Source organism: Artemia sp. Qi Xiang Cuo, chromosome 18 (genome assembly GCF_049724085.1).
Source record: "Artemia sp. Qi Xiang Cuo chromosome 18, ASM4972408v1, whole genome shotgun sequence".
NCBI lineage: Eukaryota > Metazoa > Arthropoda > Branchiopoda > Anostraca > Artemiidae > Artemia > Artemia sp. Qi Xiang Cuo.
The window spans coordinates 41,952,523-41,968,174 of NC_142811.1; the positions used below are offsets into that span (position 1 = coordinate 41,952,523).

The window sequence follows — 15,652 nt, forward strand, 5'->3', positions numbered from 1 at the left end:
TGGAGGAGGATGTGAGTGGGTTGTAGGGCTGGGGAAGGAGTGGGTGGAAGCGGTGAGGGGTGGCTGGAGTTTTATTTGGATGGTGGTTGTTTCCCTGGGGGTGATTGAGAGGAGTTGATTTTTTTAAATTAATTTATTGGTTTAGGATGTTTTTAGGAATGTTTTTGTAGGTAATCGGTACGCCTTAGAAAAAATTAAATTTTTTCTCTTGCTTAGTGATTTATATTTTGTAATGGCTTATATTTTTTGTTCATTATATTAAATAAAGTCAAGTCAAAGTACAAGAAAAGACACAAAATATATTTACTGCATTTGTTTTTTCTTTTTTTAAGATGAAAAATCCTTTCGTTTGCTTAACATCACTATCTAATTTCTTACCGTCCTTTTAGATTTGAAAGACAATCAAGACAGTGATTCACAAACCTATTTGGCTGTAATAGTTGGAATATTAATGGCGCTAAGTCTAATTATGGCTGCTGCTATCTTTTTTATCACTTTCCGCAATAGAACTGGAAAGTCACTTAACGGTAGCGCACTGCCTTCGAAAGCTGGGTGGTCCGTCCATGGCTCTCTCTTTGAGAACGAATATCACAAACAAAATGGTGGAATGTCCCTTGACTCTGCCGCAACTCAGCTTCTGGTGACGTCAGGCGGTGATTCACTGATTATGAAAAGACCAAATTTAGTATATCAAGAACCGCGCTGTGATTCAAGGCCTTCTCCTTATTATAGCTATAGCACCTTACTAAGTCAAGGGACAATAAGACCTGATTTACGATACAAGGACACAAGTGGTAAGTTCTTTAATATTTCGTGTATACCTTGTGAGCGATCAATGCCTTCTCCTTATTATAGCTATAGCACCTTATTAAGTCAGGGAACAATAACACCTGATTTGCGATATAACGACGTAAGTGGTAAGATCTTTAAGATATCACTCATGCATTGTAAATACCTTCTTGAAATCCTTATTCACAGGGTATTGGAGTAATGACGCATGTTTTTGATAGATATTGCCTCAAAGGGGAAAATTTTGGAGTTCGGTGTAAATTAAAAAAAAACAAAAAAAACCGAAGAATATTAGACATTGTAAGAAATATAATAACAGTCCAGATATTTCAGGGCACGGGCCCAAAGACCGACAGCTAGTTTACTTCCCTGATTCAAAGGGATCCATTAAACATCCTTATCATAATGATTAGTGTTTGGTAGGGAGAATAATAGTTAAGCGCCTGTTTTTTTTTGGGGGGGGGGAATTTCCAGACGCTCATTTAATTACGCATTTGCTTCTTTGAATTCTTATCTCTGGCTTGATAAAGTTTTTATTAATTCAACTTGGTGACCGCCAGCCCAAAAATTATTCATAAATATAATTACATTACTTTTGTAGAGTAAGCTTCAATTTCAGCATATTCTGCGAATTCCAACCTTTCCTTGCTTTTGCTTGGCTTTTTATTATTAGAAAAATTAGGACTTAGAATTTTGACTACGAACGAATAAGCCTATTATTTACCATCTGGTCAGCGCAAAATGGGCTCTTGAGCATGGCAAGAGCTCTCTTAAATAACTTCCGACAGCCCCATCTCCTCTCAATTAACTCCTTAGTTATCTGATATGCCGTCTTGTATTTAAAACGAAGTTTGATTGACATCCTGTCCTCCCAAGATCTCAGCTAATTTGAAAGGATGCTTCCCAAAAGGGGTTGTAGACTACTCTAAATAATTTGCGATGTAAAGAAACACAGCAGTGGCTAAGGGGGAGGTATGTGGGGCCAAGACTCGGTCAATTCATCTTTTATTGTACCGTGGCTATAAAAAGCGCTTTGAACAGAATATGTTATTGAAATAACAAAGCTCACACCTTTTCTGGATAGTGGTGCTGCTCCACCTCTTTGAGGTGCAAAAGCCCCGGAAGATATAATAGGATAAAGGAAATCATTTCTTTGGCTTAATAAACATAATGCAAGAAGGGTTTCTTTGAAGTAATAAGGCCATTCACAATGAGATTTTATTAATGCCGAAATTTTGCTAGCGCTAATCCGTGCCAATCAAAATTTGTCATGGAGCTATAGCTAAATCTCCAAATCTCAAGGAAAAATAGCTAAATCTTGGTACTAGTAAAACATTAAATACAAAAACAAGTTTTTTTTAACTGAAAATAAGGAGCAGCATTAAAAGTTAAAAAGAACAGAAATTAATACGTATATAAAGGGGGTTGCCCTCTCCTCAACACCTCGCTCTTTACGCTAAATTTTTTTTACTACTTTTAAAAAAGCGTCTTATTGTTTTAATTAAACGGCCCTTGTGTTTCAGGAGTCATTATTAAAGTATTGGGACAAAATTTAAACTTTAGCGTCAAAAACCGAGTTTTTTAGGAGAGGGCAACCCCCTTTATATACGTAACAATTTCTGTTTGTTTTAAGTTTTAATGTTGCTCCTTACTTTCAGTTGAAAAAACTTGCTTCTTTATTTAATTTTTGATCGTCTTTTAAGTACTGCCAGGAAATCTCCCCCCCCCCTCCATGGAGAAACCCCCTTCCCACGGAAATATCCTCTAGACTTTTTAATCCCTGTGAAACTTTACCCCGGGCGATTACTCTTAACCACTCCGTGCGTAAAATTGAGACGGAAAAGAGAAAGCAAGACCTAAAAAGAAATTTTTGTGTAAGAAATCTAGCAAATTCCCCCAGTGTATAATTTCTCCTGACAAGTTCAGTCACTGGAAACTTCCCTCCCCATGGAAAATACCCCCGTGGGAAAACCCCCCATCAGAAAATTTGCCCCCCCCCTCCACCCGAAAATATATGCCTACATCTCAATAACAAATACGATGCGCAAATAATGCGCAAATTTTATAACTTAGGGACCTTTCCCCTGGGGCTGTGGGGGGGGTCATTTTATGTCCAAAGACATTATTATTGGGCCTTTCGACTATGCTGAGCAAAATGTCTATCTCGTAATTTTGACCGGACGATTTTGGGAAAAAGGGGTGGGGGAGGGGGCCTAGTTGCCCTCTAATTTTTGGTCACTTAAAAGAACCCTAGAACTTTTAATTTCCGTTCAAATGAGCCAGGGCCGTATCCAGAATTTTTGTTCAGGGGGGTTTTACTAATTTTTGACTTTTTTTTGGGGGGGGGGTTTACTAATTTTTGACTCAGTTTTCGACTAATTTTACTGATTTTTACCTAGGTTTTACTAATTTTCGACTTATTTTCGAGTCAGTCAAAAATTTCGGGGGGGGGGGGTTCAAAACAGGTCCCCCCCCCCCCTGGATACGGCCTTGAAATGAGCCCTCTTCTGATATTCTAGGACCACTGGGTCGGTACGATCACCCCTGGAAAAAACAAACAAACAAATAAACGCGCATCCGTGATTTTTCTTCTGGCAAAAAAAAATACAAAATTCCACAGTTTTGCAGACAGGAGCTTGAAACCTCTACAGCAGGGTTCTATGATACGCTCAATCTGACGGTGTGATTTTTATTGAGATCACTTGACTTTTAGGGGCCGTTTCTCCCTTTTTTGAAAATCAGGAAAATTTTCTCAGGCTTGTAACTTTTGACAGGTAAGACGAAATTTAATCAAATTTTTATATTTGAAATCAGCATAAAAAGCCGGTTCTTTTTATATATCTATTCGTTTTTTAGAGTTTCAGTTACTATTGAGCCGGGTCACTCCTTACTTACAGTTCGTTGCCACGAACTGATTGATCATTGTGAATTGGCCTTTAGCCTCCCAGACAAAATTCTTTTCATTCAAGAGGTACACAGAACAGTATTTCGCTTCACCAAAATGAAACCCACTGGGGGAGGGGCAGGGAGGCTGAAGTCTAGGTTTAAGCAAGTATCGGATTTTTATGCTTATTTTAAATAAACAAGTTTCATCAAGTTTAGTCCTACCGATCAAAAGTCTGAGAAAATTTGCCTTATTTCGAAAAAAGGAGGAAACAACCCCTAAAATTCATAGAATCTTAATGAAAATCGCACCATCAGACTCAGTGCATCAGGGAACCCTACTATTGAGGTTTCAAGCTCCTATCTGCACAAATGTGCAATTTTGTATTTTTTGCCAGAAGAAAGATCGCGGATGCGTGTTTATTTTTTTTTTTTCCAGGGGTGATCATATTGCCCCAGTGGTCTTAGAATTTCGCGAAAGAGCTGATTTGAACGGATATTAAAAGTTCTAGCGCCCCTTTTGAGTGACAAAAAAATTGGAGGGTAACTAGGCCCTCTCCCACGTTAATCTTTTCCTAAAGTCACCGAATCAAAATTGTGAGATAGCCATTTTGTTCAGCATAGTCGAAATACCTAATAACTATGTCTTTGAGGACGATTTAATCCCCCACAGTCCCCAGGGGAAGGCTGCAAGTTTTGAACTTTGCCCATTGTTTACACATAGTATTGGTTATTGGTAAGTATACAGACGTTTTCAGGAGGGATTTTTTTCTAGTGTGGGGTCAGGGGGATTCGGTTATGTGGTAGGATCTTTCCATGGAGGAATAATCCTTAATTTCCCAGCATTATTTAAAAAACAATCAGAAATTAAATTAAAAAAAACTATTTTTTCAACTGAAAGTAAGGAGTAACATTAAAACTTAAAACGAACAAAAATTATTATGTAGCCTATATGAGGGGGTTCGTTCACTCGTCATTACCTCGCTCTTAACGCTAAAGTTTTTTTAGTACTCTCAAAGGAGCTATTCATTCTAATTAAACAGCCTTCGTGATTCAGGGGTCATTTTTAAAGAATTGGAACAAAATTCAAACTTTAGCGTAAAGAGTGAGGTATTGATGAGGGGGAAAACCCCCTCATATTACGTTCATGAGGAAGTTCTCTTCCTCGTGAATACCTCGCTCTTTATACCAAAATTCGAACTTTGTTAAATGATGGCCCATATGAACCATAAGCTGTTTGTCTTATTTTCCGGCCATTCTTAGCATTTAATTTTACCTTAAGAAGCTTCATAACTATGATTTTTATGTGATAATAAACCAAAGATATTGTATGTCTTTGTCTTGTGGTTGTTATTTAATATAAAAAAATAAGTTTTTTTCCCAACTGAATGTAAGGAATAACATTCAAACTTTAAACGAACATAAATTATTGCGTATATCTTTTACAGATCTTTTCTTTCATTCATTTCAGTCATTTGAGAATTGCTAAGCTTGTGACGTTCATTTTCATAAGAATAGTGTCAACCTCTTTGGCCGTTTTGTTCCGCAAAATCTGTTCCGCAAATATTGCTAATTTAAGTTACGTGGGAGAATCTTTCCATGGAGAAATTTCTCGTGGGGGAAGGGAATTTTCCATGGAAGGAAAACGATCAGCAATTAAATAAAAAACAAGTTCTTTCAACTGAAAGTAAGAAGCAACATTATAACTTAAAACAACATAAAAATATTATGTAGGCCTATATGAAATGGGTTGCCTCTCCTCGATAGCTCGCTCTTACGCTAAAGTTTCTTTTCTAACTTTTAACAGAGGTTATTATTCTAATTAAATAGCCTTTGTGATTCAGGAGTCATTCTTAAACAACTGGAACAAAAATCAAACTTAGGTTATTATAAGGTTATTATTAGCTAAAAAAAAGTAAAATTAATAAGCAAATTTCGTTTTGATTATTCGTGTACTGTGAGCCATAATCAAAACCTGCATTAATTTAAAAACGTTCAGAAGTTAAATAAAAAAAAGTTTTTTTTAACTAAAAGTAAGGAGCGACATTAAAACTTGAAACGAACCGAAATTATTCCGTATATGAAAGGGGTTGTCCCCTCCTCAACGCCCCGCTCTTTACGCTAAAGTTTTTATTGTTTTATAAAGTAGAGTTGTGAGAAAGAGTTAAAGTTTAGCATTTAAAACAACAGAAATTATTCCGTATATGAAAGGGGCTGTCCCCTCCTCAACGCCCCGCTCTTTACGATAAAGTTTTTTATTGTTTTCTAAAGCAGAGCTGTGAGACAGAGTCAAAATTTAGCGTAAAGAGCGGGGCGTTGAGGGGCCAGCCTCTTTCATATACGGAATAACCTCTTTTCGTTTGAAGTTTTAATGTCGCTCCTTACTTTCAGTTAAAAAAAAACTTGTTTTTTTAAATATAATGAACCAACTATCACACTTCCAGTTTCCAGAGAATATAAACGCCAAATAAGCGATTTGACACAAATTAAATTACGGTTAGATAAAGGCTTCTATTTGTAAGAACTCAATTCAAAAGTTTAAAGTTGGACAGTATTAAATATCAAAATTTGTATGTTTATATATTGGACCAAAAATAAATATTGAATATCGAAACGTAAATATCGATATCGGAAACGATATTTGGAAATTCTTGTTTATTTCCAGCTTTTTCAACCATCTACCAGTGGACATCCAACAGAAAAAGTCCAACATACGAAACGCTCTCGTTAACATCTAGTATGAATTTGAAGTTCTAGGGAGGCAGCTGCCCGCCTTCCCTACGCCCAATACCAAGAAAAGCGTACCGCTAGACCGTGAAACTTTTTATCTCAAGCAAAACTTGGCCCACGTTGCCCTTTTCCCAGCCCGAGTACTCCAAACCGCAGAAGCAGTCTGTTCGTTACAGAACACTGTCTGATAATATTTGCTTCGCTAAAATATTTTTATAATCTCTGCCGTCCATAAGTTTACTATTATCCTAACAGAAAAGGTTTAAATACATTTCTGTTTGGCAATATTGAACTGACAAAATTACTTTCTTTACAGGCGCTTAACGGTTTAGGTAGGTTTTGGCAGACCCCACTGAAAACCGATCTGTTGGATATTTCATTGTAATTGGCATGAGTATTTAATTCAACGCTCCTCAAACAGGTAACTTATCTTTAAATGAAAAGTTTGCGGGCCAGAAAACCAAACTATTCATTCTGATTCGAAACAGAAGTGAGTTGGAGTAGTGAGTCCCTCCAGGTGAAAAATCCTTTTCAACGGTTGACGGGAAATACAACTGCCAGAACGAAATCTGACTTTAGTCAGAACTTGGTATAAAATTAAAAATTTATTCAAATATGCTTGCTTCCTACATAGCCTACACTTGGGCACGGGTTCGTTCCCTGGCGAGGCCAGTTTTTTGATCTAGGACGAGGGTCAGTGGTGTGACTCTGTCAGCTCAGCCAGAGTCGACCCAGCTCTAAATGGGTACCCGGTGAAATCTGAGGAAGGTAAGCAGGAAGGGTGTGCGAGAGCATAGGATAGCTGGCCCCCAACCCCCCATTGCACTTCCTGGCTGAAGGGCCACGAACGGAGATCAGCACCGCCGGTTTGAACCTTAAGGGTCTAGTGCCGTCATGCTTACTTTACTTACTTACTTACATTTAAAGTGGCTTCACGCGTCTCAAATAAATAGTTTTTATTTTTAGTAAGCAAACCGCACTTTTTTTTTATCTTGAAATGATTAAATTTGAAGTAAAGACTAACTTACTCTAATTTATATTCTAATAGATTAAAACAAGTCACTCTTACGGGTTGCCAGAGCTTCTTCATTGAATAGTGGAAAATCTGCTTTTCGAAGTGAACTTTGACTGTTGTTAGAACGTGGCTTAAGGGAGGAGTACCCTCCCTAATCTTGCCCTCTTTTTGTGTCTATCCTAGCCCTTTGCCATTATTCAACACTTTTTTTCCTTTGAGTTGTAACCCAATACCAAACTGTAGAGAAGCTTATAAAATAAGTTGTACAGGAGATTTTTCTTTCATGTGGTTTCAGTTGTAATAATATAAAAGTAACATACATGTACAATGCTACTTTTGTATTTTTCAACAAGTCTAAAAACCATTTTTGAAGCAAAATGACTATTTATCTAGAGAATATTTTAGGTTTTGGAAAAAGAAATATTCGTTTTTTAAACAACCATTTTTTTTATTCCGTGTTTAGAAATAAGAACACCTTTGGGACTATAATTTTTCCGAAGCTATTTTCAAGTTGCGCTAACAATGTCTTTATGAAGGCTATACAAGTCTCAATTTTCATCTTCAACTGAATGACATGGCAAATTGGCTGTTCATTTGAACGAATGAACATTTTAAGTATGGTTGTGATCGAAGCCTTAGCTTTGGTTCTTAGTTTTTCTTAAATAATGAAAAAGTTTGTACAAAATATGTTGACCTGCAAATAAAATCGGGTAAGCTTTTTTTTTATTTTAGCTTTTATATTTTTATGTTAGCTCTTTAGCATGTCTCTCGTGTTTTAATACAGCTTCCTTTATGTTCATTGACCGTTTTGTTGCATTCAATTAAATTTGGTTCCTTGTTGATTTTTTGATGCATCTAAGGTGGCTAATCTTGTAAAATTGGCATAATCAACACACTGCTCAGTTTAACATAAATTTACATACTCAACCTCAAAGCCGAGCTTATATGCATTCATACACTTATGCATGCATTTAGGCACAAGTTTATATTTAAATTAAAAAACAACATGGAATTTGCTCCCTATTGCTTGACTTTCCTAATGTTTAAAATCGAGGGAGACGATGAGTCAACTACCCTTTCATACAAATGTTAACCTTATGCATTGTTTGTAATTGAGCTTTTCCATGTAAGATGAACGAAGTCATGGCACCCGTTCTACTCATGATTGTTTTGTGTTTCTTTTTTAAGGTAAATTTGTCCAAACATAAAATTTAGAATTTTAGTCCCAAAATATGTTTGTTACGTTCAAACATTTGAACTTTCATCTCTTTTTCAAGTACAACTCCTGTGATTAAAGTTCCTAATTCTTGACTTCTGTGCAATCAAGTCTTCCAAAATTGTGTTGAAGAACGTGGTTGAATCCCTTTAAATTGAAATCCTGACTACTCCACTAATAATTTCAGATTTTTAGGTCATAAGTGGATGAACGACAGCTAAATTGCGTAGCCTAATATACAATGATACGATGAATTGTGGATCCCTGAACCAACCTACGATTCACTTCGTAAATGTATGATTTACGAAGTACCATTCACTTCGTAAATGCCATCATAAAAAGTTTAAGAGATAAACTAAGAATAAAATAACTCTATAAATGAAAATAAAAATTTTAAATTTAAAGAGCTTTGAGAACAGGGGCACACGTAGTCTCAGCAGGGGCGTCTTTAGGGGAGGGCAGTTCCCCCCAACAATGTGGAGAAAAAATGAATTATATATCCCATGCTCCTTGACTATCCCGAAATGGACCCCTCTTGCCCCCCCTCCCCCCAATAAAAATACTGGAGCTTCGCCACTGAGTCTCAGCTGGAGGAGGGAGAAAAATACAGAGAGACTTTTGTTTTTAAAAACAACCACAATCGACAGAAAATACCAACATTTGTTTTTAATTCACTGGGGGACTTCGGGAAAGCAAGAAACTTAAACATCATCTACACAGTTTCTTCTTCTTCTCCTTCTTAGTATCTACTCCTTTGGTAGATGTTCTCTAATACTTGCTTATGACTTTCTTCTGAGCTCAGCTTAAAGTTTTCTGAAAAGGGATGTCAAATATTAGCCCACTAGCTCTGAATGGCTATTGGAGCAAGCAGTTATGGTCTGTAACCTAGGTTGGTAACAGTTAAATTGCTTATTTTCCGATACAAAAATATTCAATAAAAAATCTTAAAATTGAAAATTTTTTACGCATCTCCGTAGTAAACTATATATTTACATTTAGGGCTGTTTATAACAATAGAAGGAAAAAAAATTATTCGTTTAGTTCCTAATATTGGGTTGACGACAATTGAACCTGGGCAACCTTGCTCTATTCTAAAGTTTCAAACACCAAAATTATTACAATAGTCCTGATTTCAGCCATAGTTAAGCCAACGATCCATAAACTATTTGAATATTGAACTTAATACCCGTTTTATAATTACAGTTTGATCAATCCGAATTGCATATACGATTTAGGCTGTATCTACGTTATATATAGCCTACACATACCCCCCTTAGACTTTTTGCCCCTCCCCCTAAATTTAAAAAATACCCTTGTTTTTGGTATTTTTATTGAAAATATATTTTTCTTATTTTTGTTGAAAAATATTTAAAAAATACCCCTCCCCAAAGATTGCCAAGATCAAACAGTTCGTGGTAACGAACTGTAAGTGAAGAGCGACCCGGCTCAATAGTAACTGAAACTCTAAAAGACGGAATTTTGATACCAATAGATACCTCAAAGAATTAGATTTTTATGCTGATTTCACATATATAAGTTTCATCACGTTTATTCGTACCCACCAAAAGTTACGTGCCTGATAAATTTGCCTTGTTTTCGAAAAAAGGGAGAACACCCCCTAAAAGTCATAGAACCTTAATGAAAATCACACCATCAGATTCAACGTATCAGAGAACTCTACTGTAGCAGTTTTGAGCTCCTATCTGTAAAAATATGGAATTTCGTATTTTTTGCCAGAAGAAAGATCACGGATCGTATTTTTTTTTTCCAGGGGTGATTATATCGACCCAGTGGTCCTAGAATATCATGGGAGCGCTCATTTGGACGTAAATTAAAAGTTCTAGTGCCCTTTTTAAGTGACAAAAAATGGAGGGCAACTAGGCCCCCTCCCACGCTCATTTTTTCCCACAGTCACCCGATTAAAGGGGGTGAAAACTTTCCATGGAGGAATTTTTCGTGGGGGAAGGGACATTGCTATGAAGGAGGCGCCGGATTCCCAGCATTATTTAAAAAAAAACGATCAAAAAACAATTATTTCAACCGAAAGTAAGGAGCAGCATCAAAACTTAAAACGAACAGAAATTATTTCGTATATCATTGGGTTCGACCCCTAGTCATTACTTCGCTCTTTACGCTAATTTTCTTTTGTACTTCCATCAGAGCTATATATTCTAATTAACAGCCCTTGTGAATAAGGGGTCATTCTTGTGTGATTGTGCTTAAGGGACATTGATATGAAGGAGGCGCCGGATTTCCCAGTAATATTTAAAAAAAAACGAGCAAAAAAAAATTTATTCAACTGAAAGTAAGGAGCAGCATCAAAACTTAAAAGGAACAGAAATTATTACGTATATCATTGGGTTTGACCCCTAGTCATTACTTCGCTCTTTACGCAAATATTTTTTTTGTACTTTCATGCTATATATTCTAATTAACAGCCCTTGTGATTAAGGGGTCATTCTTGTGTGATTGTGCTTAAGGGACATTGATATAAAGGAGGCGCCGGATTTCCCAGTATTATTTAAAAAAACGAGCAAAAAATAATTTTTTCAACTGAAAGTCAGGAGCAGCATCAAAACTTAAAACGAACAGAAATTATAACGTATATGATTGGGTTCGACCCCTAGTCATTACCTCGCTCTTTACGCTAAAATTTTTTGTACTATCATCAGAGCTATATATTCTAATTAACGGTACTTGTCTAATTAACGGCCCTAATTAAGGTGTCATTCTTAAAGAATTGGAACAAAATTTGAACCTTAGCGTAAAGAGTGAAGTATTAACTAGGGGGCGAACCCCCTAATGTACGTAATTAAAATATACGAATATAGAAGTCCGTTACGTAAGTTAATTCGTAAGTTACGTCAGTTCAAAATTTTGAGAAAACCATTTAGCCAAAAAAAGTAAATTTAACATGCAAATTTCGTTCTAATTATTCATGTACGGTGAGCCAAAATCAAAGCTGCATTAATTCAAAATTGTTCAGAAATTAAATTTAAAAAACGAGTTTTTTTACTGAAAGTAAGGAGCGACATTAAAAATTAAAACGAGAAATTATTCCGTATATGAAAGGGGCTGTCCCGTCCTCAACGCCTCGCTCTTTACGCTAAAGTTTGACTCTTTCTCACAGCTTTATTTTTTAGAACAATAAAAAACTTTAGCATAAAGAGCGAGGCGTTGAGGAGGGGACAGCCCCTTTCATATACGGAGTAATTTCTCGTTTTAAGTTTTAATGTCGCTCCTTACTTTCATTAATGAAAAACTTGTTTTTTTCGTTAATTTCAGACTACCATTAATTTCAGGCGGAAAACTATATCTTATCTTAAGATCTACTATATTTTATCTATATCTATATCTTAAGATATAGACAAACGTAGCGCTTTTCAAGCTAAAATTGGCCCTTATAAGAGAGGCTTAGACGAAAGGCCAATTATAAAAAAGAACTAGATAATTTTATTAGGAAGTGCCCAGAAATTCAAGGAAGTTGTAAGTTTCAGGAGGTTGGGCCTAAGCTAGCCCCTGCTTTTGAACCTAAACAGATCAAAGCCTGTTTATCATAAATAAAAAAAATGAGTGTTAATTTAATTTATGTTCCCAAAACTAAATACTATTTTAGCAAAATTTGAATTCATTTACATTAGGAAATTTTCTACCTTTTGGTTTTCAGAATACCTTCTAGTTTTACCACTCCCCCCCCCCCCCAATGCCAGTGCGTGTAATAAATTCATACAAATATAGGGGACATGCAATGCATTTTTCAATATGTAGGAAGCGGGACAAATTCGTCTGTTTTTTCCAATTATTTTGAATGAAAAACGCAGAGGCTTATGATCTATTTGTGATCTATTAGATATGACTCTTATATTAATGTGATCTATTTATGATCTATTGTGGCCTCAGATTTAATATGATTCACTGATGTTGCGACGGTAGAATTTTTACCGCCCAGTGTATCCACGCTAGAGTATCAACGAAAAAAAAATGTTCGGTAAAATAAACGCTCTGTAAATCAAACGCTCGGTAAAAACGCCGAGTGTGTCTCGGACCTCTAGGAACGTTTGGCTATTCTTTTACTTAGCAATATTACAAAATACCTTCAACGCTTTAGATTGTTTCAAACAGCAGTTTAAGTCTAGGCCTATAATTATGTGAACATCTTTTACGGATTTTAGCATACATACCTACTTGCCTTTGTAGTTTTGTAGTAAATTAGTAGTTTGACTATCGTAATTTCTTATCGTTTCAGTATATCACTTTATAGCCCGAAAGCTAGTATTAACGTTTTGGATTACATTTTAGAAACGCCTACTTGGAATTGTTTTTCTCATCCACGCCTACTGAATGCACTTTAGAATAGTTACGAGACAACGTTGTCGATTCTGTTATTCCTTGTAGCAAATGTCTTAACCCAGCATAAAAAGTTAAAAAAATAATAATAATAAAAAAAGATTGGCTATCCGAAAAAATGAAATATTTAAATACGAAAAATGAGGATTTTAGGCGGTTATGACAAAGCAAGGCGTTCTTGAACAGTTATATTTCATGACAGTCCCATCTCTTCATTTTTGGTGTTAGAAATTGTGGTTAATCCAAGTAGCGGGGAAAAAAGAGTATTCTTTCCTTCTAGTACATAACGTCTATAGCGCTAACAAATTTTGTTTGTATAACTTTAAGTCTAAATCACGCATGCCTCTCGTTCAAAGAACCAATGGCCATAGATACTTATATATCATGAACTACTGCTGCTAATGGTGACTCACTTCAAATATTGAAAAATTCTTCCTGTCTCCCACGCGCCCATGTTTCACAATCGTACCTGACCATTGTCATGATCGTAGTTTCGTATATTCTGATCTTGATCGTAGACTTTTCTTTCTTTTCTTCCAAACTTTTCAACTTAGAGGAAACACCCTCGGTTCTGGTTATGCCGCTCTTTAAATCTTCACTGCGTACACCATCTTTACTAGTAACACTACCAAGACAAGTGAGGCTATCCACTTGCTCGATCTTCTTGTTACCCAATATCGCCTCTTCACCTTCATCTATTCCTAGTCTAAGCGGCTTTAATCTTCTTAACATTAATTTTCAAACCTATTCATGCTCCTTGAACCAGGGGCGGATCTAGAGCAAAATTCCGGGGGCATTGTGAAAAGGGTGCCAATAAGCAAAATCTTTGGGGGGGGGGGTGTCAAGGGTGCCAATAGTTAACTTAATTGATAAATTTAATTTTTAAAAAGAGTAAAAAAAAGAAAAAGGAAGGTGGGCGCCAGAAAAAATTTTGAAGTGGGCCTGCCCCCCCCCCCTAGATCCGTCAGTGTCATCAACTCTTAAAAATGCATTGTTTTGGTTCAAAAAAATGTTTGGTTCCCTTAGCCCAGGGAATGATTCCTAGAACTGTCAAGCTTATCCTCCAGCCTAACCCATATTAGAGAAGCCCGGGTCCCAGCTTTAGCATGACTTTGGCCCTGTATCTGTCCCCAGCTCCCAGAGATTCATGTTTCTTCATTTTTCTTTCTTCTAAAATAGGGCCCCCTGGTCAAAGAAATTAAGGATATAACTTCCAAAACCGATCGCACATGACCCCCCTTTTTTAGGCCCCATTTTGATGGGGCCCATACCCCAAAACTAAAGTTATTTTTGCATTTTAGGTTCCTTTTAGTCAAGAAAATTTTAGTTTTGATTTTCAACCCGTTTAGGAAAAAAAGTTTATTGGCCCTTTGTCGGGTCCTTTTTTTCGGAGGAGTCAATATTATTTATATTAATCCTTCTGGGCCCATTAGCACAAGGAATTAAGCATACAAGTTACACGCAAATTGGTCCCTTTTTCCCCTTTTGGACCCATTTGACCCTTTTTCAAGCCCCGTTTGTGGGGTGTCCTACAAAAAAAAAGTTTCTACAGAAAATTTTGTAGGGCTCCTCTTGGTCTGAGGACTTTCGGCAGCAATTCTAAAACTATTCAGGAAAAACCAATTTTTGTCCATTTGAGCCCCCCCCCCCCTAAAAAACCCTTCCTCAATAAAGTGTGTGCCACCTGCGACCCAGGGATCGATTCCTTGAAGTTTCGAGCCAATCAGATACCCAAGATCAAACAAGCCACCCCTTTTCCACTATGAAAGCCATTTGCGAACAATTGGCAATTTGCATAATTTGCAGCCCTTGCCATAGGGACTGGGGGGTCGGTGTCATTACATCAATGAAGCCCTGTCTGCTGGATCTTTCATAATTGTATACATAATGAAAATCTCAAATTTTGATTCGATATCATGAAGTTTAAGAACGGGATGGGAGGTATAAAAGGGCACGGGAGGGGGACTGGTTCCCTACCCATGACTTTTAAGCTTTGAAACAGTAAAAGAAAACTTTCAATTTCCAATCAAATGAGCTCAATTTGAAGCTGGTGATCAGGAGAAAAATTATGCAAGAGATGTATTTTCCCTGAAAAGGATATACTTTTCAGGATTAAAAAAAAAAATTTTTTTATGTTTTCAGCCAATTTGGCGTGTTTTTTTGGGGGGAGGGGGGGAGGGGGAGTAGAAATGCTGAAGTCTTCAAGCCCCCCCCCCCCCGAGTGAGCAATCTTGATCTGTGTGACAAATGCTAAGACTAGCCAGTTACAGATAGGATTTCCCAGTATTTGTAATTCGTAAAGTAATAAGTATACAACTCATTTTCAGCACAAATGTGTTTCCAAAATCAGATTGTTTAGTGAACAGCATTTCTGTTTAATTTAAGACTTATTTATACGAATATTTTAATTTCTTTTAACTTTCTGTTTAAAACATAGAGTATTTTGACACAAATGAAAAGTTGTCCGATATCTTCCGTAAGGGTATGGAACAAGATATTCGCTTACAAGACAAAAATAAATTTTGAATCCAACAAATTAAAAAGCCTGGTTGGAAAATTGAGCTTTCAAGTCTTTTCGGTTGTTAGCCTACAGCAATTTCCCAACGCTTCAGGATTTATTGTTGTATCGATGACCCCCACACCCCCTCCCACGTAGTTATTATTTTTTTTTT

At 36.5% G+C, this 15,652-nt stretch overlaps 1 protein-coding gene across 2 annotated transcripts in view; it reads left to right on the forward strand.

Annotated features, from left to right (window-relative positions):
* The window catches only part of LOC148941510 (discoidin domain-containing receptor 2-like), a 215,233-nt gene that overhangs the window by 122,728 nt on the left and 76,853 nt on the right, over positions 1–15,652 (forward strand). For both annotated transcript variants that reach the window (XM_089104526.1, XM_089104528.1), the window contains exon 10: positions 390–794. In XM_089104526.1, coding sequence (XP_088960652.1) covers positions 390–794 — 405 coding nt within the window. The remainder of the gene's footprint in view (positions 1–389; positions 795–15,652) is intronic.